Source organism: Peromyscus eremicus, chromosome 6 (assembly GCF_949786415.1).
Source record: "Peromyscus eremicus chromosome 6, PerEre_H2_v1, whole genome shotgun sequence".
NCBI lineage: Eukaryota > Metazoa > Chordata > Mammalia > Rodentia > Cricetidae > Peromyscus > Peromyscus eremicus.
Window position 1 is genome coordinate 36505444 of NC_081421.1, and position 27340 is coordinate 36532783.

The following is a 27340-nucleotide window of genomic DNA, read 5'->3' on the forward strand; positions in this document are numbered from 1 at the left end:
TTGATTAAATGTTATTCAAAAATTATTTTTAAATCCTTATCACTAAGATGTGTTTCACTGAAGTGAAAGAATGTGGTACTCTCATATTGGTTTCACCCTTGGCACAGATTTTCACTAGGCTGTTCATGATATATTGTGTTCCACAAAGAGGCACAGTTGCATTACCTGTTACAACAGTGGCCTGATCTTAACTCTGAATATTCAGTGAGCTACTATATTGTTATTTTACCTGGAAGATTTGGCCTGCTACCTTTGTCTTACTATTCAGCAATCTATATATGAGGTGACATTTGACTACAGCACAGAGAAGTTTGGAGATTTATCATGGGGTACAAAACTCTGTTCTTTGGGTTATCTTGTATTCTTTTTGCTCATTATATGTATATGCCCATACCAGAAAACTTTGAAGAACGCTGGAAAGTGAGAATGATAGATGCTGTTATGAAAATATCATCACTTCTGGTAATATTTTTTTCATAGTAAATCAGGAAGCCTTGCTACAAATACATATATATACATATATATATATATATATACATATATATATATATATGAAGTTTCCTTTAGTTGGTGTTTTGAAAGAGACTTTGTTTTTCTTTAATGCTATACTTAGCAAATGATATTATAGTTTATGTAGTTAACATGCTTTATTATTGCTTTATTTATCTATTGAGAGACACACAATATTTGTAAGATGCTATTTCAAAAGTTAATTATATATTGACAAAAATAATTAACATTTCTAAAAGAATACTTGAGTAATTGTTCAGATGCTTGCATATATTCGATGCTTTTCAGAAAACCGAGGTTCATACATTTTCTTAAACTCACATGTATAAATAATTCATATTATAAAATTTTGGTATATTTTTAACCTTCTACTGTTTTAATATCTTTTTTTTCCTTTTAGATAGTTCTTAAGCTTCCTATACTCAAAACTGTGTACTCTCATGCAAAAAAAGTTTATATTTGTTTTACATTCATTGATTTTCAGAGTGTTAATAATTAATTTAATGGTGATGATGATTTCATTATAGGTTTATATAAGTGCTAAGTTAATAATAAAATAAAGTATATTTTGATATTCAGAAAAAAGTCATGGTAGTGGCATTTATTTTTACTTTTTCTTATCATTTTACAATTGTTTGTGGAAGATAGCTGGTGTCCCTTCTGCTTTTGTGTTAGTCTGTGGTGAGATCCCATCTGTGCAATTCACTGGAAAGCTGCACTGTGTATTCATAAGCATAGCACACTTTTTTTTTTTTTGGGCAGATAGTGTGCTATATAACACATGCTCCCTGACATGTCTCAGAGACACACGGATGCTCAAGAGTCACATCTTGATACATGCTACTGTTGTTATCTATCTTTAGGTCTGTGTTACTAGAATTCAGATTTTATAGTGACACTTCCCAAATCTGAACTCAAGAATATACGATGTTATCTTTTATCAAAATGTGCTTCTGCCTGGACGCCTTATGGTTATCAGGGCAATAGGAAGGCTTAGGGAGAAGACAGGAGCAAAGAATCAATGATCAGAGAAGATACTGCAAGGTGTGGTAGATGAGGAAGACACAGCCAACTGTGCTGGAGAAGGATAGTGATCTTCCCATGCTAGACAACTGTCCTTTTTCATGTCCTATCCAATGGATTCCTGGGATAATATATACTGGTAAAAAGCTAGGTAAGAATGTGCTTATTTTAGTTCACAACATAGAATACAGTCCATTATTCCAGGAAAATCAAGGAGTTGTGGTCTTGATGTGCCATCACATTCACAATCAAGAGCAGAGAGAAATGAATGAATGCATGATTATATTTAGCCATCTATCAGGGCTCCAATCTGGGGAACAGGGTCACCTACTTTAAGGCTGTGTATTACCACATCAATTAATGTAATCAGGACATTTCCCTATAAACACATTCACCAGCCAACATGATCTAGAGAGTACCTTAAGGAGACTCTCCTAAGGTGACTCTAGGTTGTATGAAGTTGAAAGTTAAACTAACCATTAAAATAGCTGACACATTTTCTTCTGAGTCCAAAGTTAGCTGAGTTTTCCTGGTTTGTATTTCTTAATGCCTCATGATGTTGATTGGACAATAGAGGAAATGAGGGTGAATAAGTGCCATTTTAAAAAGTGTTACACCATCATCCTTGAGTAGTTCATCTATCACTAGTTCATACATCACCAAAGTGACTCAATACTTATCTTCTATCAATATAAATGTATTTTGAAAGTATATATTTTCAAAATTTGACTTTTGTGTCCTCAAATATAAAACAGAATTATGAAACATGTAAATGTATATTTTTTCCTGTATATATACATGGATATATAAGAACAAATTATGACAGTTATTTAAATGATCATTCCAGTGATTGACAAGCTTCCACTGGGAGATCAATTGAGAAGCATTTTGCTTCATATTTTTTACAGCCAATGTGGCTCTCTTTTAATTATTAGTTATGTGTCATAATTTCTCATGTTTGTACTTACAGTTTTTATACATTTCAAAGTTATGTCTTATAGATTGCAGATATGCTATGTACTTCAGTATTTAAAAGACCTATATAGAAATATCTTTCACATTTAGTCTATTTATATTTGATATCATATTTGCTATGATTACAGTTAATGCTACAATGCTATTGGTATTTAGTATTTAAGTATGCTATTTCTTACTCCTTTTTCCTGCCATTCTTTGCATCATTACATTTTTAATTACATTTAGAATTTAAATTTAGAATACATTTTTTTGTCAATAAACTTACTTTTCTATAGCAATTTGGGCTATTTTCAATTTTTTCTTCTATTTCTTTATTTGTTTTGAGATGGGAACTGCTATGTGCTTGATTTCCTTAGATTAACTAATTCTATCTTTCTTGACTTCTCAATACACAATATTGGTTGCGTTACTCTTAACCATGACTTATTATACTAGGGATTACATGTCTGTTCCTTACTTTTTATACATGGTATAGATTTAATAGTGACTCTCTTTGCAGAAGATATTATTTTATCCTTGTAGACTCTTTTACATTTATTCTTTTCTATTAAAGGTGTTTCATATAATATAACTTGATCTCTCCTCAATGTTAATACATTTTATTCTAAATATTATGAGTAGTTCAACTGGTTTCTGAAGAACACACTGGTCTCCTAAGTTGTTTTTCTTTGATTTCTTCAGTGGCAATGTCTATGGTGTCTACCCCTTTTCCCTCAGGAACTCCCTTCACTATTTCCACCAAGAATGAATCTGCTGAAGATAAATTCTTGTAGACTTTTCAGTTGTGTTCTTTATTTTTCTCCTGTATCTCATTTTAAAAACACATTTTCTTTGTACATCCAAACTTATGTTGTTAGGGCTTTCCTTTCATCACACAGTCAACTGTTCTCTGGTGTGCATATTTTCTAATGAAATAAGCCATTTGCATTCCTTCTCAAACATTTTGTGTTTTGTGTTCTGACTACTCTAAATTAAACTAAAAATCCTTGTTGCTCAGCACTCATTGATTTTTCTGAATATATTTTTCTGTAAGGTTTAAGAAGTATTTGTTAAACTTAATTATTCAGTGTGTGTATTTGCATGTGGAGATTTGGGTTTCTGCTGTAGCACACAGACACTTAGAGATCAAAGGACAACTTTGGGGTCAGTTCTTTCTTTTCACTATGTGGATCTCAGGGATAGAACTCAGGTCATCAGCCTTGGTGGCAAGCACTTGTGTCTGCTGAGGCATGCTTTGGTCTGTGACTGTCTTTTCTGAATATTGATAAAGTTCCTGGATATGCAAATATATATCAATTAAAATCTTAGAATTTAGTTCATCAAATATATCTTTTTGGCTCTAATATCTCTAACATTCCATCTCTTTTCTCCAACTATATAAATATCAGATCATTAAGGATTGTCTCATGGATCTTATCTTTGATTCCTTAATTTCAATTACTGTTTTTAATTTCAAATTACATATTTTTGATATATTTTCAAATTCAATGAATCTTTCTTTGTCATCTCACTTTTATTATTGAGGTTTAATTATAAATATTGTATTTTGGATAAATCATTTCCTAGTTCTGTTATAAATTTTTCATTGAGTCATTCTTAGTAAACTTTATTTTTTTTGGTGGGGGGGTGGATTGAGATAGCGTTCTCCATGTAGTTTTGGTGCCTGTCCTGGATCTCGCCCTGTAGACCAGGCTGGCCTCGAACTCACAGAGATCTGCCATGCTCTGCCTCCTGAGTGCTGGGATTAAAGGTGTATGCCACTGCCGCCTGACGTAAACTTCATTTCTTGAGGATGTCTGTTATTTTATTTATTGCCAGAAGATTCATCTTTACCTTATGGAACATAATTATAATAGTTATTCAAAAAACATTGACTTTAGAAGCAGATAATCTCAAATTTACATCTCTGATTTTGTTTCCCTCAGGGAAATAGTCACATTTGTTTTATTCTTCATTATTCTTTTTTCTTTTTTTTTTTTTTTTTTTTGTAACTGTGGTTTGTATCATGGGTATTCTGAGTACTGTAGTGTGGTAATTTGGAAAAGTGGCTCATTTCATATATTAAATACTTAGACCCTAGGTGGTGGAATTGTTTGGGAATGATTTGGAGAAGATGTGTCACTGGGCACCAGTTTCTGCTTTCAAAAGACTTTCTCTCTGTCTCGTGGTTTTGGATCAGGATCTAAGTTCTCAGATGTTTCTTTGCTCTGCTACCATGGACTCTAACCCTCTCAAACCATAAGTCAAATTAAGTGCTTTCTTCTATAAGTTGCCTTGATGATAGTGTTTTATCGCAGCAATAAAAAATAACTAAGATACATGGGCATGGGCTCTTTTAAATTTCTGATAAGAATATAGACTATTTTGTCACTGTTTTGTTTTGGGAGCCTATCAATCAGGTTATCAAGAGGTTAAAAGAGATAATGTATTTATATTTGTTAAAGATATTTAAGATTGGTGGACAAAGATTTTAAAGTTTCAAGATTCTTAAAATTTAAAGATCTTAAGCTGGGCAGTGGTGGCACACGCCTTTAATCTCAGCACTTGGGAAGCAGAGCCAGGCAGATCTCTGTGAGTTCAAGGCCAGCCTGGTCTACAGAGTGAGATTCAGTACAGGCACCAAAACAACACAGAGAAACTCTGTCTTAAAAAAAATTAAAGATCTCTACTTTCTGATGTGATTCAGAGATTAATTATCTTTAACTCTTCTCATTTTTTGACTCTGCTTAATATAAAATGTTCAAGCAGATTAAAGCTAACTGAGGATTGCATCTGACTTAACTAATAAGTTGCTAATACCTCATCAGTTGGTGGCCAATAAAATACTTTAATGAATAGAGCTTGTGACTCTCTAAAATGAATTAAAACACTATTGCAAGTAAACAGTTATTTATATGTACTAAGCTTATCAAGGCAAGAATTTATCTATACTTTTATTTCTAAGACCCAAATATGTAGGTGGTCTGGGAATTAAATATGATTGGCTGCTTTACAAATGATTAAAAGACGTGTTTTTCTATGCCTGTGTTTATTTCTATATATGTATGTGTATTTTAAAGTATAATCTTTACAGTTGTTTTTTAATGTGAAGTGCCAACATGATAACACAACAGTTCTTATTCTTTCTGATATCCATGGAAGCACCAGTTTCTTCTAATACAGTTACTCATATAACTTTCATTTTGATATATACTTCAAAATTATACATTTTGATACATTTCTTCTAAATTATAAAAATATAATTTATCACCTCATCTTATGTAGGCAAGCATTTGTAACATTCACCTAAAACAATCAGTTTACACCCCACTTTACCTATCTAGTATTGTTTGGCAAACTGGTTAGTGCTTCTGGAATCAGTTCTCTCATCATTAAAGCATCTGGAATATTGGCTAGAACTTGATATCCTGAGAAAATTACATAAACACATGCTCCTGAAATATTCTAGTAACATGAAAATTATAGTTTTGTTGTTCTTTTAGTTGAACTAGCAGTTGCATGTTAGGGAAAATGTTAGAAATACTAAAGAGAAATTTATTTCAGATATAGAAATAAAAAGAATTTCATTTAAGGAAAGGGAAGAAATCTGTTTGTAGTTTAACAATGGAAATAGACTATCAGTAATGTAGTAACTAAGTCATATTTCAATTTTGAAATAAATTGAAGGCAAAGAAAATGGCTTGGTGGGTAAAACACTTGGTGCACATGCATGGAAACATGAGATTGGATGTCCAGTACCCACGTAAAACTACATATAGTGGTGTCCATCTGTGACCCCACAGCTCCTATGGTGGCATGGCAAGATGGGATATGAGAATCCCTGGAGGTTCATGGACTATCTGGATGGGCATAAGCAGTGACAAAAGACAGCAGACCCTAACTGAAACAAGATGGAAACAGAATCAACATCTGAATGTATTCTCTAGCTTTCATAGACATTTATGGTACACACATGCTTGCATGTGCGCGTGCGCGCACACACACACACACACACACATGCACACATGCATGCATGAATGCACAGGCACACACACAGAGTTAAACTTTAAATATTGAAACTAAATTTAATGATCAACAAATAAAATAAAATACTGGGAATATACATACAAAGAAAGGAAGCATAAAATTCTATTTCCAGATGGCATTTTTAGATAAAACTAACAGTTAGAAATAACCTAACCCTGTGAAAATCACCTTGACAAAAATTTGTGGTGTCAAATGATATTACCTTGTTTTCAAATACTGTATGCTTGAGATTTTTTTTTACATTTATAATCAGCTTTTATTGTTTGACAGTTTCATAAATTCACATGATGAATTCCCCTTTCCTGCTGAAACTGTTCTCAAAATTTTCTCTTTCTACTTTTATGTCCTATTTCTTTGTGAAACCCAATTAATTGAATTAGTTTCCTGCCTTAACATGGGGGAACATAAGGTACCAAAAGCATTGGTAACTATCTACACCACTGAGGAAAGTGGCACTTCCCCTCTTAACTACTATTAACAATTAGTATTTCCTGAGGTTTGGCTGGGACCTCATGAACAACTTCGTTATCCATCATGAAATGTTTATTGGCCCAATCATATGCAGGTCTTATACAGATGAATTTATTGACATTTCTATAGTATAAATGATAGTACATGTGTTGGGACATGTAATAAGTCTCATTTTTTTCCAGTCTAATAATACTTTTATGTTTTTCTAAAGTAAAGATGATAATCCTTTGACTTATTTGGTGCAAATATTTTCTGATTTTATTTGCCTTTGTGCTTGACTAATAATATTTTATTGTTTAAAAAATATAAATAAAATATATATTTAGTGATCTCTATATCTATCTATCTATCATCTATCTATCTATCTATCTATCTATCTATCTATCTATCTATCTATCTTCTTCAACATCATCATCTATCTACCTGTATATCTATCATCTATCTATCTTTTGATCATATTCATCCCTACTCTCCCCTACAATTTCTTCCAGACCATTGTATAACCCTCTCAATGTTATGTCCTTTTTAAAAATTTTTTTATAACTCATTGAGTCCAGTTAGCACTGCCTATATGTGTATGGATGGACAGCCATGTACTGGAGCCAGGGCCATATCCCTAAAGGCACCTGATTCTCTCATTCCTAGTAGTCATTAATGGTCAGTAGCTCCTGAGTTGAAGTTAGGGCCCTTGTGTTACAACCTCCCAAAATATGCTTACATATTGTTTGATTTGGTCATGTGCACATCTCATGCAGATAACCAGATCTTGTATTAGTTTATAATTGCAATTGCCTTGTCATGTCTGGAAGACACTGTATTTCAGCCATCTTCCCCTACTTCTGTGTTTCTCTGTCTTTCTTCCCCATCTTCTGAGATGTCCATTTCACACATGGTAAGGGATGTGCTATACACACCTCAGCATTATCACACCACCTACTCTTTTTTCTATTGCATCTTTAGGTGCACTTAGTGTTACTAAAATAAAAATAATTAATATCTACATTTGGATGTTGTTTTGATAGGCCACGTTATTTGAAAACATGGGTCTTATGAAATTTGAAGATATTTTCTTCATACTAATGAGTATTCAAAATACAGAGCCAGTTTCAGATGAAAACATTACAGTGATTGACACAGACTTCAGTGACATTCCTGTTCGTCTGTATTTGCCAAAAAGGAAGTCTGAAAGACAGAGACCAGCTGTAATTTACATTCATGGTGGTGCCTTTGTCACAGGCAGCTTCAGTAAGTGTATTTTTTTAATGTGTGCTTTAATTTGATTGCATTTACTATATGAAACGGAACTATATGCATGCTCATGACCTTGTTACACCTTTTCCTGCAATGACTTCATTTTTTTCACTTGAGCATTTGATAGTAGTCATTATGTTTGTGTTTTATGTAATGAATGCCCTTTTTATGCTTTTTAAGTGAGTTGGTTTTTGCTGATAAATTTTGATATTGTTTTCTGTTAAGATTTTAATCATGATAAATTTACAATTTTTGTCCTCACCTCTTTGTATAATAAGTAGATTCAATCCATAGTTAATTTTTGTAAGAAATATTGCAAGCAAGAATATGTTGATTGATTTTAACTACAATTAAAATTTTCACTTATGTTCAGAAAGACAACTTTGAGTTTATTTTAAAGCCTAAACCTCTCACAACAGAAAACACATTAAAAAATTACTCCAAGTAGTATATTTAGCCTTAAATAAACTAAACTTCCTGTTTTAAAAAGTATGAGAATTCTAAAAGATCTTTAAAGATAGATTAATTATGACGACTCTTTGAATTTATTAATATTATAGTGATGGTTGTAATATATCTTCAACTTACTTCTAGAGTTCTCATTTATAGCCAGTTTTACAGATATGGAAGAGGTTACTTTGAGAGTCAAGATGTACACTTTTTCTTCTCCTGAAAAAAACATATAAAAAAATTCAATGAAAGGATCGTTTGTTACTATTAAAGCTTTGGGACCGTGATCTTTACCATTGATCCTGGGCCACTGTCTGTGCAATATTTCCTGGTAGTTTCCTTCATTACTGTACAGCTACAGCCTTTCTCCTGATATAACTGACCCCAGAAAGGAGCAGCCCATATGCAGTCACAGGGAACAGGGCACTATGCCCTGTGACTGGAGTCATGTGAAACTAACAACACAATGAAGCCATAGGAGGTTTTCTGAGAGAACTCAAACAGGTCATCAGGGCACAACAATCTTCTTACATTGTGACATAACAAGATTTTGTCTTCTGGTTTGGCTTAGGAGTCATTTTGTAGAGAGGAGATAAGGAAGGTCTTCTTACTCCCCTGTTTTCTTACATGTGGCAACAGAAGTGTTGATTGCAAGGTTTCCATCAAGTAATCACAATTCAAATTTCTGTTAGGATGTGGGGGCCATCACTCACCCCCACATTTCCCCAGAGTACTCTTGAGTAGAAGCACCAGGAAATATTAGTTAGAAGGATAGAGGGGAGAGAAAAAGATAGAAAATACAGGATAGCTTCAGGAGGGCCTGGATCCTAATCCATCAGGCTCTGACTGTCTGTGCCCTAGGGTATTTAAAGGAATGCCAAAGGGTAGAGCAAAAAACCTCCCCCCAGCACAGCCAAGTGCAGACCATCTCAGACACCTAGTACTCAGGCCCCTGGTCCAATCATCCTCTTTATGCAGACCTGTTGGATAAAGCCTGAATGTGTTCCAACAAGTCCCCCTTTCTTAATATATAAAAAAAACCTTCCCCATTAAGAGTTCACAGCAATCTCCACAGCTGTCACACCTCCTAGTATAGGAGTAAGGGATGTTGAAAATGGCATTTCTTTTTTGGAATGGGTCTAAGGTAACTATATCAGTCTCAGCTTCATTAAGTCCTTTCTAAATCAAAAAATCTTGATGTAACTGCATCAAACTTAAAGATTCCCTTAGCTACATAGTTAACATTAACAGGTTAACACAATTATAATATAAATATTGCTATACATAGTTATAATTCTTTCAATCTTACATCTTAAAGCAAACTGTTAATAGTACCATTTGAATTTCTTGCTAACAAAACATAGAATAAACTTCTGATGTATTCACATCAAACTTAAATACTTCCTTAACTTCACCAAACCATGGTGCATCGATATCAATAGGTTAACATAGTAATTCTAACATGAACATTACTATACACCATTATAATTCCTACAAACATACATTCAAAGGCAATAGTCTCAATATAACCATTAATACTTTCTTATAAACCTACATACAAAAACAATTTCTTAATAGAACTATACAAAACATAATATTAATTCATTCAACTAACACTAAAATATTTTTAAAATTAAATAGACTGAGGATAATTTACACTCCCCCTTTATAAAGTTTTAGGAACCCCGCCCAACTTCTCTACTTAAACAGTTCCATTTTTAAGCAGTTACATTTTTACATAAACAGTTCCATATATCATGAGAGTTGATAGAGTCTATATATGTAAGTCCCTTTGCAATGAAATCACTACTGCTCATTTCATTTCTTAAGTACAAAAAGAGTTCTGGTACCAGACTTCCATTTCCAAATATGAAGAAACATTTCTCACAACCAAAAACGTTTTGCAGTTAACAATTTTAGTTTAAACAAGCATCTATACAACTTTTGTTCTCAGGGACCTCTGTCTCTTTCAGTTACAGCAGCATTTTATGACAGTTTTTTTCCAGGAAAACTTAGCCTCAGGGTGAAATAACTGTCATAGTAACCAAGGTCTTCCAAAAAGCTCTCTCCACAGCCAGCAAACAGAAACTGCAAAGTTTTTGCTGCTAACTCTGTTTTAGGCTTTTATGGCTTTCACAGTCCTGGTCTGTCTGTGCCTCCTATAAGCAGGCCTTTCCTGGACCAGGCTAGAGAGCTTCCTCATCACTGCTCTCTATTCACCTTTCCTGAGGTGACACAAGCCACTGGGCTTTCCATGCCTCTGTCTGCTGTTCACCTTTCTCACAGTATAGTGTATCATCTGGGCTTTCCAAGCTGCTGACTGCCATTAGCCTTTCTTGTAGCTTAGTGTGTTCACATCTCACCATGGCTTCCTTTTAGGTGAAAGCTTGCAGACCCTTTCCATTAGTGCTGGCTCTGCTTTCAGTGGCTCTCAGCATCTGCTGCTTGGGAAGCTATGAAACTCCATGGGTCTCAGCCACAGATACTTGGCTGCTGCTTTCTGAAGCTGTTTTTTGTTGTTATTAGTGGCTTTTGGAAAGTCCAAATTTGCACTCTGCTATGGACACTATTTGGCAAAACCTACATTAAATTACTTTTGTTCACCATATAATCTCTCTATTTAACTTTAACATGTCCCTAAGACCTAAAGCCTATATTCTAATACATAAACCTACATTTCTATGGTTTACTTTATTTAAACTTCTTAATTAAACTTATACTTCTTACAAGCTTATATTCTTAAAGAAATTCTATAGGACAACCTTAGCAAATATACTTCTTATATTCACAAAAGCTTATATTCTTAAAGAAATTCTATTTACAAACTTATATTCATAAGGAAACTCTATAGGACTACCTTAGCAAAGATACTTCTTACTCTTAACCAATTTACACTAGGAAGAATTTCTTAGCAAACTCTCTATAGGGCTACCATTAGCAAATATCTAACTTAGCAAATACCTAAAACATATTTCTTAACACCTACAAGAGATTTACCATCTTCCAACAAGACAGAATAACTTTCTACTTCTTACTCTTAATCGAACTAACTTACACTAAGAAGAATCTCTTAACTATTATCACTTTACACATAGGAAGAATTTTAAAAGCACTATTTTTTTGTAGCTGAAATTCTTTGTGTGTCCTGCCTGGTCCACAGCTGCTCAGACCCAAGTAAACACACACAGGCTTATATTAATTATGAACTGCTCAGCCATTAGCTCAAGCCTACCACTGACTAGCTCTTACATTTAAACTCAGTCCATTTCTGTTAATCTATATGTTGCCACATGTTCCATGGCTTTACCTATGTGTCGTTACATGCTGCTCCCTAGATGGCAGACTGGTGTCTGCTGACTCAGCCTTCATATTCCCAGAATTCTCCTCTCTACTTATCCTGCCTATACTTCCTGCCTGGCTACTGGCCAATCAGTGTTTTATTTATCAACCAAATCAGAGCAACATACATCACAGCATACAGAACGACATTCCCATCATTTCCCCTTTTCTTTCTATTTAAAAGGAAGACTTTTACTTCAACATAGTAAAATTATATGTAACAAAACAATTATCAAGCAAGAATTACAGTTACAATATCTAGTCTATTTATATTTGGCAAAATTAAAGAAAATATCCCATGTATCCTATATTTGTGTGTCTAAAGTTTCATATCTACCTTATCTCTTATCATAACCAAGGAAAACCATAATTATAACTATCTACTCTTCAACTATATCAAGGACCTCAGAAGGAAATAATGTTACCTAAGTAAACAGGAAGAGCATTGTAAGTAACTTTGAAAAATCTAGAATGTCAGAGACAGCTGCCTGCATGGACAGTCATCCAAAGTTCCTCTGCAATGTTGGGGCATCCATCTTCAGCCCACAGGTCTAGAGTCCCTTAGTTGCTTCTTTCTGTGTCCTGTAGAATATCTGGCAGTTTCTTCTGTGAAGCAGAAACCTGAAGGACCATCTTGCCTTGCAAAGTTCAGTGGTCACCTTCCTATGGGTCCTGCATGTCCAGTCAATACAACATTTTGTCAAGCAGTTCAGGCAGGAAAAGTTTCTTGCCCAAATGATTTGGCATTGTTTTCTTATAGAGAACTTTCAAGTGAAGTGACTATTTTATGATATAGTTAGATTTTTTGGAGCCTGATCCCCATCTATAAAGCAGTCATTTCTTTTTGAATATCTGTTTCCTTTTCTCCCCATTAGATTTGCAAAGGAATCATTCATTGCAAGCTTTTTGTTCAAGAGGCAAAGAATTTTTTTTATTTGCCCATAAGTTTCTTCATATCTAAAAACAATGTTCAACATATGAACATTTTTTGTTTTTTGTTTTTGTTTTTTGTTTTTTTGTTTTTGGTTTTTCAAGACAGGGTTTCTTTGTGTAGCTTTGTGCCTCTCCTGGAACTCACTTGGTAGCCCAGGCTGGCCTCGAGCTCACGGAGATCCGCCTGGCTCTGCCTCCCGAGTGCTGGGATTAAAGGCGTGCGCCACCACCGCCCAGCTGTTTTTTTTTTTAAGGATTTTAAAATGTTTTGTTGACAAACAGTATTGGCATTTTAATCATCTCCTGAGAAGCAAGCTGTTTGTGTGACCTTAGTTCTCAAGAAGTAAGGCTAAGCTTTCTAGCATTGCTTTTAAAAGAAACTTCATTCTGAGCTGAAAAAACAGCTGCCCCACTTGGCTCCCTGTGGCTCTTTGCCTTCACTTTCCCATGTCAATGGCTAGGTTCTAGCTGCATGGGGAATTCTGGCTAGGGTCTGAAGTTATTGCTGTTTTTTACTGGCTTGAAGAGACAGAGCTTAGAACAGAGATTTTTGGGAACTCAAGCCCTGCCTCTCTCATTGCAGAGAGTATTTTTAAAGCTTCCATCTTACCAGCAGCCCTTCCCCTCATTTCTTCACCTTTCGAGAAATCTGTCCCTGCTTCAGCTTTCTGCCTGCACATTTTTTTTTCTAGGCTACAACCACAGGGGACTTCCAGCTGCTGATTTTTTTTCTAGCTTAGAGAGACAGAACTTTAGCAGAGAGGTTTTGCCCTGTTCTAAGAAGTTTGTTGTTTTTTCTTAGAGTGAACCACAGGTGAATCCTGCACTAATATCTCCAGATGATTCTTATTCTCAGAGAAACTGAGAAAGAAACTTTTGAAAGCCTTTTTAGCACTTTAGTGAGAGAGATTAAGTTTTTTCTAGGAAAGACTTTAGTTTAAGAGAGAGAGCTCAAAACTCCTGTTCTCTAAACTTTTTGGCTTCATGGCCAGGAGGGAACTAATTCTTTTGGTAAGGTGTTGAACAAGTTTTCTCAGGCACTGCTGACAGAGCAGAGGATTTTTGTTTCATCCATCCACATCCACTGCAGGGGAATCTCATCTGCAGCTTGGACTTAACATTTTGGCTGTCCCCAGGCCAAAAGCTTTCATAGGAATCCTTTTCTGCCCAATAAGCTCGAGGAAGAGCTTTTTTCTGCCCATTAAGCTCAAAGAAAATAGATTTTTTCCAGTTTGCATTCATAGCTCCATATTTAGAAAATTAAAGACATAGTTTCTCTGTCTTGTAGCTTAACATAATCTAAATTTTCTTTATACTATTTTCCTTCATTCCTACTCTATTTACTCTTCTAAGTTTTTTTCTGTACTATATTTCTATTTCCTACTTTCCTTATATTTCATAGATAGAAATTAAGATAAAGACAGAAAGAGAGAAATCTTGATAGAGAAGATTCTATGCTCCAGTCTTGTACTTGGACATTCTTCCAATCCATTTTTTATTTTTCTCCCAAGGATAAAACCTCCTGCCCCATTTAACTTTTTTCATTACAAAACCAGACAGGTCCCACTGCTTTAACTGACAGAGCCTAAACTTCTACTTTGCAAAATACTCTATCTATCTATCTATCTATCTATCTATCTATCTATCTATCTATTATTCTTTCTTTCTTTCTTTCTTTCTTTCTTTCTTTCTTTCTTTCTTTCTTTCTTTCTTTTCTTTATTTCTTTCTATAATTTTATCTTAGTTCCTGTTCAGTGGCACCATCTGTTGGGGGGGGGTCATCCCTCCCCCTCCCCCACATTGTAGTCAGAAGTTTTCCTGTCTCACCTGGCACCAGGGTCCCACAGCCACTTATAAAATTCCTGTGTCCTACCTGGTCCTGCAACCTGCTCAGACCCAAGTAAACACATAGAGGCTTATATTATTTTTAAACTATGGCCATGGCAGGCTTCTTGCTAGATAGCTCTTATATCTTAAATTAACCCATTTCTATTATTCTATGTTTTGTCATGTGTTCTGTGGCTTTACCTGCATCCCATTATGTGTTGCTGGCATCTCCTGACTCATCCTTCCTCTTCCTAGAATTCTCCTCATCTTATTGCCCTGCCTATACTTCCTCCATGGCTACTGGCCAATCAGCATTTTATTTATCAACCAATCAGAGCAACACATATTCACAGAATACAGAACATCCCACAGCACCACATTTCCCCAGAGTACTCTTGAGTAGAAGCACCAGGAAATATTAGTTAGAAGGATAGAGGGGAGAGAAAAAGATAGAAAATACAGGATAGCCTCAGGAGGGCCTGGATCCTAATCCATCAGGCTCTGACTATCTCTGCCCTAGGGTATTTAAAGGAATGCCAAGGGGTAGAGCAAAAAACCTCCCCCCAGCACAGTCAAGTGCAGACCATCTCAGACACCTAGTACTCAGGCCCCTGGTCCAATCATCCTCTATATGCAGACCTGCTGGGTAAAGCCTAACATACTCCAACATTAGGATTCATAGATATGTCTGGCTATCCATTGCTTTGCATTTACACAGCTCTGTGCTGTATTTATTTCTTTCATTTCAGAGATGCTGCCCTATGATTCCATAAACCAATTCACAGCCAACAAACTTGATGCTGTCGTTGTGGCACCAGAGTAAAAGACTGGCAATCTTTATTATATGACCCTTTCCCTCCCTGCATAAGCCTGGTTTACAGTACAAGTTAAACAGTCTTCAGTGGTGGCTGGATTGCTGCTGGGAAATTTGGTTTATAAAATTTTTTTCTTAGCATTATAATATCAGTGTTTCCTCAACAATCCCCAATTTTGCTTTAATCTCTGTATGATAGACACCTGAGAGAGACAAGGAAATGAGCATCTTTGCCAGTAAAGCAGTAGTAGCATCAAAAACATAAAATCTATCCAGGTAATATGCCTGCAGTTCATACTCATCATACCTGAGGAGTGGTGGCTTTATTTGTCAAGGTAATAGAGACAATATATGTATGTATGTCAGAGTTATTCTGGAATCCAGTAATATTAATTAGAACCAATGTTAGGACCACTCAAATATTTTAAGAATGTTTCCAGTGACAGCTCTTAGTATTTCATGACTTTTGCTCAAATGTCCAACAATATACCAGAAAATAGAATACATGCTTATTGTTTTATGACCTGTTGGGTGTATTCTGTACATCTTATACCCCATCATGAGGATGAAGAAAATCAGCTTTTCCCTGCCAGTTTTATAGTATAGGAATGGATTTACAAAATTGTAGATTTATGCTAAAACACTCTAAGAAATTTTATCTGACAGTATAATAGAGTCAAGTAGCACAGACTAGCAGGTTCAGCACTGTTCTGCTCATAGCTACCTCTTTAAAGCAAACAGAATCACTTATGTTTGAGAAATTTCTAACTTATAGTAGTGACACCTTGCCTTTATCATTATAATTTAACAAGCTTTATTATGTTATACTTTAAATAAGTTTTTAAGAGAGCAAAATAAGTTATATCTACTTTAAGAATTCTAAAGTTATTTTAGGAAGTTTCTGTTCTTTACCTTGAAATATAATCATATTTTGATGTTGCACTGTTGATATCATGCTATTTTAAACACTTAGACACAGTTTAAAACTTAAAAATTCACAAAGACTATCTGACTAATATTGTTTATTATAGAACTGCCTCAGCCAGAGGGGTCTTCAACAGGGACCTGAAGGGAGGGCTAGCGAATAAGAGGGACAAGAGACACAAAGAATGAGAGCAAGACAGGATGTCTGATCAAGCTCCAAAATTTTATTTTCCTCTTAAGGCATATATAGGTGGGGCCAAAGCGGGGTACAAGCAGGGAGGGGACTTTAATCATGAGTTGTTCAGCCAGCAGAGAATGTTGCTATGAGGATTATCTATTCTTGCCTAACTGTCTAACTGCAGCACAGTCACCTGATTTCCAAGAAGAGGTCTGGTATTTATGAGAACAGTTCTGGTGCTATGGAGACTTAAGCAAGACCTAGATCTAGGAAAAGAAGAGAGAAGCCCAAATATGGTGGCATGTATGTCAAGGGTCACTTAGGCTTATGGCTCCTGTCATAGAACTACGAATAATTGAAGAATTCTAATGGACATCTTAGTGCCTAATAGTGAGTGGTAAAAATTGAGACAGTTCAATTGAGGGTGATTCTATAACAGAACTGTTTATTTTTAAACCATCATGCTTATGAAATGAAATTCTACAATTCTGTGGAATTTTGACCTAAATAAATTTCTAATTAAAGTCAACTACCAATATTTTGCACTCAGATTTTTCTGATTTTAAATTTCTTGAATAATCTAATCAACGATCATGAATTGCTTTTGACTCTCCAATTCTGTTGAGGGCCTGGTGATATTTACAGACTTTATGAGGGTGAAGACATATGCTATCTTGCTCTTGGTCTCATTGAACCAGTACTAAAATCCACTTAGACCAGAATCTACTTCTTGTTTTAAACAGAAATTATTAGGAAGCCCAAGTTAAGTTGATGGATTTCAAGGTTCAAAGTAGGGCCAAATTTTATTTATGTACCTGTTAGTAAAATTGAGAGATAATTGGATACATAAGCTTAATCATAAGTTCTTTGTTGCTTTTTTGCTTGATTTTTCTCTAAAGCTACAGGCTTGCTCCTAAGTATTCATTCCCAGCTGCCCTTGAAGACTGTGTTCTTGTGATCAAGTTCTTTCTCCAGGACAAAGTTCTTGAAAAATATAGAATGAATCCTTCTCGCATCTGTATTTCAGGAGACAGTTCTGGGGGTAACTTGGTAGCAGCAGTGACTCAACAGGTATGTTGTGTGGGCAATATATGATCGAAACCAGCACAGTTTTGTTCTAACATGGAAGAAGTGCTGTAGTTGTGTTTGAATGATGTTTGTACTGTAATCTATAAAATGTAAAATAACCAAATAACTTAATCTTTTTGCATGATTTACCTTGATATGTGACTTTAATTAAGTAATGTTAAATAAGGATTTTGTAATCCTACTGTGTGTAAGGGTGGCGTTGAATCTAAGGCTGTGTGCTTGCTAGACAAATAATCTACCATAGAACTGTGTAACCACCTCTTTTTAATCTCTTCTCTTAAACTCTTCTCTTCCTTTTAAATTGGTCTCTTGTTAACCATCCCAGGCTGAACTTGAACTTGCTCTGTAATATGGCCATGCCTGAAATTTGCAATCTCTCCACATCAATCCCTAAGTACTTGGAACTTGAGCCACACCATCCAGCCTACCTTATTATACTAATTAAACAATATAGTAATGACTAGGAACTATTATTTAGTATAAGTTTTACTGTTAGGTTTTCAAAGACAAATTATAAAATCTGTGTGATTTTGGTATCACTGTACTTGGTCTGTACTGATTACTTTCTTGTCTCTCTGACTAGAAGACCTGACAAGAAGTAGCTAAAGAAAAATGAGCTATTAGGGCTTATGCTTTGACAAGGTATAGTACATCATGGCAGAAAAGCCATGGCAATGGAAGGTGTTTATTGATGTGAAACAGGAGAGTGAGGCTGTTAACTTACATTTCCCAAGAATATACAGCAAGATTCATGAAGCAGAGGCAATGGAGAAATGGTTCCCAATGACTTATTCCTCCTGTCTCACTCAGCCTACTTCCTTATATCTTCCAGGATTACCTACTCAGGGGTGGAACCTCCTACAATGGACTGGGCACATCAATTATATGTTTAGAAAATACTGTACAGTCTCACTCACAGGCCAATCTTACAGAGACAGTTTCTTTATTGTCCCCTCCTCTCAAATAAATCTAGGCTGTGTCAAGTTGACAAAAGAAAATAAAACAAAAGCCAACCAGGACAATTGAGTTCTAGTCACCTTGACACACACAAATCATTATTCAACTATAATCATTTCTTTTTTGTTTATACCCAATACCTCATGTTAATATAATCATATCAATAGTAACACATTCCAACTTAAAAGTCACACAATCTTTACAAATTCAAAGACTTTGGCAATGAGTCACTCTAAGAATTCCAAAGTCTATTACTGTGAGCTCCTATAAAATAATAAATTAATTAAATAATTTCATAATCTAAGAAGGAAGAATTAGAGCGTAGTCTCAGTCAGAACACAGAACACAAAACAAAAGTCCAGCATAGTGAAACTCAGTTTCAGACACTGCAGAGTTACTATATAGCCTCCAAAGGGCTTATCATAGCACATGTAACATGTCTCATATACGCTCAAGCTGGAGTAACTCCACAGCTGCTGCTAGTCTTGTTGGTAACACCATGGTACTAGCATCTCCAAAATTTCGTAGTCTCTACTGGAACTGGACTGAACACTCACTAAGAGCCTCCCATCTGTTCTCTTCAGGGTCTCTGATCCCACCATATGGTGTCAGACTCAATCTCCTTCCATGATCCCTTCAATCCCAGGACTTATACTTCAACTATGGCTTCACAGTCCTAATTAGCCTTTCTAAGCCCTCATGGTGCCTGCAAAACCTCGGTTGGTCCTCATGACCCCTTCATACTTTCAAATATCAGTACTATATAGGAAACTATGTATTACCAAGTTCAGCTGCCAATACAAGGTACAACCTTGGCCCTCTTTGGACTACAACTTCTATATGCTAACCCCGAGGAAACACTTCCCAGAAGATTTGGAATCAGTGATGCTAGTCTCCTCTTAATCACAGTTGATTCTTCAGCTCAAGAAATCAGTATTGATTGTCCCAGGAAACCAAAAGTTTCACTTTAGTGATTCTTAATTCAAAATATCACATGAATGGCCCTAATAGAGTCTGAGAGATTTTCAAATTTCTGGAGAAATGCCGCTTACTGGCTTGATCCTCATGGCTTTCTCAGACTGCTTTATTATATATCTAGGACCACCAGCCCAGGATTTTTTATCACCCATGTACAATGGGCCCTTCCTCATCAATCGCCAGTTAAAGAAATACCCTACAGGCTGGCCACAGGCCAGTCTTACAGAGACATTTTTCAAATAGCTCTCTCTTCTCAGATAAATCTAGCTTGTACTGAGTTGACAGAAACTAATCAGGACATCCGTCAAGTACAGTTTGCGCTGCCTATACATTCTTGGATGTTTGCCCTTATGCTAGAGCGTGGACAAGCTGCCACAAGCCATCCTTAAAGAAAACAGACTTCCCCTTTTTCAGTAGCCATCAACTGCCAATATCTCCTTAGAGAGGGTAAGACTTTGTGAAGTCAAAAGCTTAATGATGTTTTAGTTCTGAGACACTTTATTTGCTAAGTGAGTTTAATGATATTTATTGACACTAGAAACCTAAGCATGAGTGTACTACAATTCATTTCAACAGGAAGTGCATAACCACTTTTTTAATGAGCTTATTTCTTTTACACAGATAAAAGCAACATCACTTTCTCTTTTTTCTTTTAAAGTTTTACTTAACTTTATCTCTTTCATGTGTATAAGTGTTTTTGCCTGCACGTATGTCTGTGCACCATGTACATGCAATGGCCACAAAGATGGCACTATACTCTGCAGAAAATGGAGCTCCCAACTATTTTGAGCCACTAGGTGCTGGGACTCAAACTTGGGTTTACTACAAAAGCAGCAAGTACCCTTAACTGCTCAGCCATTTCTCCAGCCCTGCAACATGTCTGTCATTAACAGCAAAATCTAATAATTTTTGCTGGAAAAAAATAAAAAGAAGTTATGATATTAGTTCTTCTAAAAGTGATCTATTAATAGCATTTGCTAATTTATTTTGCAGAATCCTTTCCTTTTTCATTGATAATTGTATGGGTTGACCAAAGAACCTGAGCTTCATCTGTGCTAAGTCTTCAGAACACCATTGACTTCTTCACATAATTTTTCCCATTGTCTGTTCTGTTCCATTTCCAAAATTGCTAAGATATTCCAGTGTTATGGTCCTTGATGGTCTTTAGTAGTTTTTAGAACTAAGGATTATAATTCATATTCTTATTTTAATTCAATATTATCATACTTCTTCCTCTCCTAACCTTATGAAACCTTGCTTGTGCCCTTCCTAACAAGAATGAACTTAAGCTGATTGTTTCCCTGCTCAAACTAAAATGTCTTTCAGAAAGGTAATACAATTAAATAAGATGATGTCATGGATTTGAGGCAGTGATAGGGTGTTGGAAGTGGGAAGGTGTGCAAATGAAATACTCAAAAAAGAAAAATTTAAATTAAATAAAACTATACATTGTATTTACTGATCTAATCCCCATTTTAGAGATCAAGAATCCAAGCCTTCACAGGACTGGGTATGTAGCCCAGTGCATAACATTTGTATGCTGTGAAGCCAGAATTTAAACTAACACATGACAGCTCCAAACTTATTCTTTGAAACATCAGCTGATCTGCTCCTCAGTCTCTTACCTCTTGATAGACTAGATATTGAATGTGGATATCACTTTTTTTTTTAAATGTAAGGCAGCTTTGTGTACTGCTTCAGGAACTCAAGGTGTATTGTGAGATTCCTGTGAGAAGCAGAGGTAGGCAAGGTGAGTCCACAAAAGTGAAGGTGAGTCATCAAAACAACACATGAAAATTTTCAGCATCCCAAAGGGCCCTGAACAGACATTATGAAAATGTCAATTTATTCTTATGTTATATATAGTAACTTTTAAAATGTGTGTGTGTGTGTGTGTGTGTAGTCTGTCTGTCTAGGTGTGTGTGGTGTAGTATATATGTATTTATGCATGATTTTGCTGCTGTTGTCACATGTACATGTGGGGGCCTGATTGATGCTAGAAATCAACTTCCATTGCACATTCATCTTATTTGTTGAGGAAGGGTCTCTCAGTCAAACCCAGATCTGGCCGTTCTTGCTAGTCATCTTGCTTTGGTGATACCATTTCTACAATTTCTGCTTTCCCAGGCTGGAGTTGCAGACTGCAGGCATGCCTAGTTGTCATGTAACTGGAGAACCAAACTCTGGTTCTAAAGCTTGTTAAGGCAAGTACTTTAACCACCAATACACATCCCCAACCACACAGTGGACATTTACACATCAATGAAAGTACTTTATCTTACATGCAGAATCACCAGTGTTTGTGACTTGTGCTTGCACATGTATTTTGTTCTCAGCATAGGAGTGGAATGGAGCACAGATTAAGATACTATTCTAAACCATGTGATTGAAAACTAATATAAAATGTTAGAGATTAAAGATGATAAAGAGACCATAAATTTGAAACAGAGCAAGGAGGGGTATAAGGGATGGTTTGGAGGGGGTAAAAGGAAGAAAAAAATGGTATAATTAAGTTATGAACTGAAAACATAAAAGATGAATTAAAAATGGGATGCTGCTCTGAGGAAGAGTATTATTATTCTTTTGTATGAATCTTCAAGCTCACTAATTTCATGTGTCCTAATTGAAATCTTCTGTGAGTTTCAGAACAAGGAGGCATGTTGTTGAATGTGACATAATTTTTGTATGCCAAATTAAGAAGGAAGTATTAATTAAACAATTTAAATTTCATCTACATAACAAGGGTAGGATCATGAGTTATGGTATCTCATCTCTCTTTTGACCTTTGCAAACTAGGTTGAGTCATATTTAAGGAAATAATATTCTCACCTTTAATGAATCATTTCCTCTTAGTCAGTTTTTAGATAGGGAGAGAAATGCATGCCTGTACATGCTGATTTTCCAGGAGGTGCCATCCATTCTGGGTGAGGTTTTCATGTGGCTCAATAACTGCTTTTTTCCTTCCCCAAATGCTTGACTTCCTTTGGTGAGTTTGTGTGGCACTAGGATGAATACACGTCACTTAATCAAACCTTCTATTTTAATCACAGGACATGCTTGTCAAATAGCCACTACTTCTTTTTAGTTACTATTTTTCTGTTTGCAAAGATAACCTCTGTCATATTGTTAAAGCATAAACAGCTCAGAAAAGCATTAGTTGATTCATCCTTGCATGTAGTGCCTACAGAGGCCAGAAGTGTATTGAATTCAAGGGCATTGAATCTCCTGGCTGGAATGATGACAGTCGTGAGATGTCATGTGGGTGCTGGGAATGGAAAATAGGCCCTTTAGAAGAGCAGCCACTGAGGTTGACTGAGCCATCTCTCCTGCTCCAATACTGCATATATTTTTAAGTCATAGTACTACATGTCATCTTTGATATAAGGTGAAATTGAACATTGGGGGGGCATTGGTATTGAGGCATATTGATTGCTCTGTGAGTTTAGAAATGGATTTTGTTGCTTGGGTGTTAGCATGCATAAAAATGCAGGTGCACACTTATAGACAAAATTTTAAAAATGTACCAGAATACCTGCAATAATTGTTACCAGACAGCAACTCTGTTGTTGTGGCTGGTATAGAATCATTGTCATTGGACATTTTATACTCCAGGTAACTGAAGGAGATTAAATTTGACCTAAATCTTGAAATATGATAGGTAAGGACATTGGATTCTAGATTAGCAGACAATATACAGGAGGACGTATGGCTATGAGGATTGAAATATTTGTGACAAAATGTGTTATTAAAATGCACATCAGCAGAGATTAAGGCCAATAATATATTCTAGATTAATCTCTTTTCTCTCTTCCTCCTCCCTGTTCCTTCCATTCCTCTATGTTACCTCAAAAACTGTTCTGTGCTGGCGCTGCATGCTAAGACCTGTACTGATACAGTCTACCTGCAGGCCCTCTCCTTGCATGCTGCCATCATATTTATCCTGCTTTGTCAGCCGCACTGGGAGGCACAAGGAATCTCTGCTCAACTATTGGCCTACCTGATTCTCCATTTCTTTGGTGTGTCTACTGAAGTTTATAAAGGTGACTCCATAAAAATAGTCTAGAAATAGTCAAAGCAATTTATGACACAGTGGTTATTATATACCTCTTTGCATGAGTTGACTGTTCTAGTTGAGGAGGCAGGATAGCCATCCAACCACAGTGGTTTCCCTTCCGAGGTTCTGGTGCAAGGACAATGGGAGAGAGGGTCTCCATTGTTCATATAAAATTTAACACCATACATTGACTCTGGGGAAGAGTGATTATCTTTCCCCAAAGCATGGGTGTGACCTTACAAAAGGCTGTGAGATGTGAAGATTAGAAAAGGCAATAGTTTGGCTAAGATGTCTCACATCTGGACCCCTTTGACCAAGTCAAAGCCCATGATCCCTCTGGCTTGTCAATGGATGAAACTGTTGTTGTTGTTACTGCTCCGGTTTTACATAAGTCTGGGCAGTGAGAAGTCTTCAATTTCTGTCCTCTCATGTAGAAAGGACCCTCAAGTGAAGGTCCTACTCACCAGAGCTTCTGAAGGATTTGGCATATGATAATCTAGGAGTGTTTGAGTACAGGAGCTATTGTTTTGGGGTTTATAATAATAAAGGAAAGTGGTTTTAGGAAGTAATTAGAAATGAGGACAAATATCCTATCTTTGCAGCTTTAGCATAAAGGGCATTTGAAGAAGTAACTGTGGTTCAGGATAGCATTAGAGATACCCATAATTCCCAACTCTCTCTACCTTGGTTCTTTTCTTTATGCTAACTCCTCAACACACTGGTGTTTATTTGTTTCTTTTCATTTAAAATTTGTGGAGTTTGAAATACTACTGAGAAAGCTACTATTCTCTCTTTTTCTTAATGTGTGATAGATTTAATTTAATTCCTTTTTTCTTTTCTTTTTTTGTGTCTTTGTGGATCCATGTTCACATGAGTGTGCATGTATGTTTGCCCTTGCATGTACATACATGTGTGTAAGCATATGGAAGTCAGAAGTTCCCCCATTTCCTTTCCACCTTTGCTTTTTTTTGTTTTGTATTTGTTTGTTTGTTTGTTTGTGAGATAGGGTCTCACTATGTATTGTTTGTGACATGGAACTTGCTAGGTAAATGAACCAGTTTGGCTTTGAAAATCATATTGTTTTTCCTACAAATACTTCTGTTGATCTTGGAGGTCCCCAGAGTCAGCTCTTAGATTAAATGGCCAGTGATCTCAGGAGATGTGTCTTTCTTCACTCTAGTACTGGGGGCTGGGCTGCCACGATGCTAAGGTCTGATTTTGGGTTGAGGTCCCTAGGCTTGTTCTGGCAAAGATTTTTACCAACTGAGCCATCTCCCCAGGCTCAAATTTCACTTAATTCATAAGTTTCCTCTATACCTCAATGAATCATAAAAAAGTTAAACTGCAGTATAATCTACCTGTGCCTCAAGCAAAGCCAGCAGGTGTTAACTCAAGTGGGACCATGGCTGTTTATATGTGGAAGAGCTATTATTTGGTTTGGCCTCAGTTTTCCTGTTGTGTTCACTGCTGTTTATTCTCTGAACTTTCTGAGACACTGCATTTTATTTGTAAAATTACCAGCCTAAAACCACTGGGAAGGATCGAAAGCCAGACATGATTTTTTTTTTTAGGAAAATTTTCCTTCTTCATTTTCCTCCTAAACTTGCAGGACTTTGTATCTATGATGTGTTGTGCATTTTGAAGTTAGTCCGATACTGTTTCTTGCGATGCACTGTTGAGATTCCAGCCAGTCCTTAGATTTTACGTAAATTAATTTCTTGGATGAGGCATGACCTTGAGCTAAACAGATCCTGAACTTCCCTGGGGGAGGGCTGCAGATACAGAGAGTTGTGGATATGGCACGGCTGTGGAAGCAGATGTGCTGCCTAAGTCATGACCTCTTGGGGCCCATTGTAGGTTCTTATCTGCAGTGTGCATAACTAGAAAATGAAAGGAAAGAGTCTTCTTATGGCTGCAAACTCAGGACATTTCCCATTTCTGGTAAAGACAGATTACACAGAAAATGGTCCACTATTTTCTTCTGCTCTTCTGATTCTCACAATTATTCTTTGTGTTTTCTGTCATGTTATAATAGCTAAAGGTAAGACATACGATAGGATTGTTTTCAGCATGTAACAACAAATGGTTATGCTCCATTTGAATGGGTTTTTTGATATGCTGTTTTACCATATTTATTGTTTCTGCTATTTAGATTACTATATGTCAAAAATTGAGATAAGGAAGCTGGGCATGATGACACATGTCTATGTTCAGACCACATGGGAGGCTGATACAGGAGGGCAGTATGCTCTAGATAGATAAAAATAACTTGTCACCACAAACTAAAAGTATTTTTAAACATAGCCATTCTGTCGTCTTTAGTAGGACTCTCCAGCTCATCTTCCTGTTTGGTTGCCAAGTGTGAAGAAGGTGGAATGACATTCTCATTTTTCAAACAATGATTCAACGTTATGAGAGTAATCACCAGATGCTGTTTGAGTTTTATAAATTTATTTACCTCAGGATATTAAAACAAAGTTACCAATCCTCTTTTGGAAACCTATTGACTCATTAGCACCCATTATGTATTTTATTTACAGCTACAGGATGACCCAGAATACAAAAACAAAATTAAGGCACAAATCTTGTTATACACTGGACTACAGGCAATAATTGATACCTTGATGCCATCTTATCGAGAGTATGAACATGGTCCCTTTCTATCAAGGAAGGTAGCAATTAAGGTGACATATCTATATTTAGCAGAAGATGAAGAATCGGCAAACGCAATACTGAGAAATGAACACATGCCTGAAGGATCAAGACATCTGTTCAAGTTTGTTAACTGGAGTGACTTACTTCCTGAGAAGTACAAAAAGAACCATGTTTACACTGAGCCTGTTCTTGGAAAATTGAATGCTCCCTATCCAGCACTTGTAAATAGTAAAACATCACCTTTGCTAGTCAGTGACTCCCAGTTACAGATACTGCCATTAACTTACATCCTCACATGTGAACATGACATCCTAAGAGATGATGGACTTATTTATGTCACCCGACTCAGAAATGCTGGAGTTCCAGTGACACATGACCACATAGAGGATGGAATACATGGAGCCTTGTCATTCGCCACAGCACCATTTTATTTACGTTTAAGTTTGAGAGTAAGAGATAAGTATCTAAGTTGGTTAGAAGAAAATCTATAAAGCAATGGTACACGTTGCTAGATAGTCAGACCTTTTAGTTAGCAATGTTATCTAAAGGGTATAGTTTAAAATATTTTAAAATTGACAAGTTTAAACATCACTTGAACTATGGATAAACCTAATTTTAAGTTAGAATAAATACCATTGAGTATATTTGGGAAGTTACTTAATTTTGCGAAATCTCAATTCAATAAAACGGAGACGTTCATTTTGTTGTCATCTTTAATTCCATGACTAGAGATACTCTCTGAGAATTCAAATCTAGTAGTTCAGTATTGAAATGTGAGTGTAGTTATATTCAAAAGACCACGACAGTTTCCAAGCAGTGATAACATTAGGATGATGAATGAGGAGAAAGTTTAGGGTAGAAACATTGTAGTGGCATTTATATG

The 27340-nt window shown here is 35.9% G+C and overlaps 1 protein-coding gene across 1 annotated transcript; it reads left to right on the forward strand.

The window, feature by feature from the left end:
• The first annotated feature begins 324 nt into the window (after positions 1-324).
• On the forward strand, positions 325-26948 carry LOC131912410 (arylacetamide deacetylase-like 2). Its single transcript, XM_059264703.1, has 5 exons — positions 325-462; positions 8031-8253; positions 15558-15627; positions 17624-17795; positions 26343-26948. Exons 1-5 carry the CDS (start codon positions 325-327, stop codon positions 26946-26948), a joined length of 1209 nt encoding a protein of 402 aa, XP_059120686.1.
• The last annotated feature ends 392 nt before the right edge of the window (positions 26949-27340 follow it).

What these genes read in the sequence shown, in the direction of transcription:
- LOC131912410 (XM_059264703.1), top strand. Translation starts at nt 325, where the DNA reads ATGGGGTACAAAACTCTGTTCTTTGGGTTATCTTGTATTCTTTTTGCT. An exon ending in TGAAAATATCATCACTTCTG is followed by an intron (nt 463 to 8,030) that starts GTAATATTTTTT and finishes TTGTTTTGATAG; the next exon opens with GCCACGTTATTTGAAAACAT. An exon ending in CTTTGTCACAGGCAGCTTCA is followed by an intron (nt 8,254 to 15,557) that starts GTAAGTGTATTT and finishes CTTTCATTTCAG; the next exon opens with AGATGCTGCCCTATGATTCC.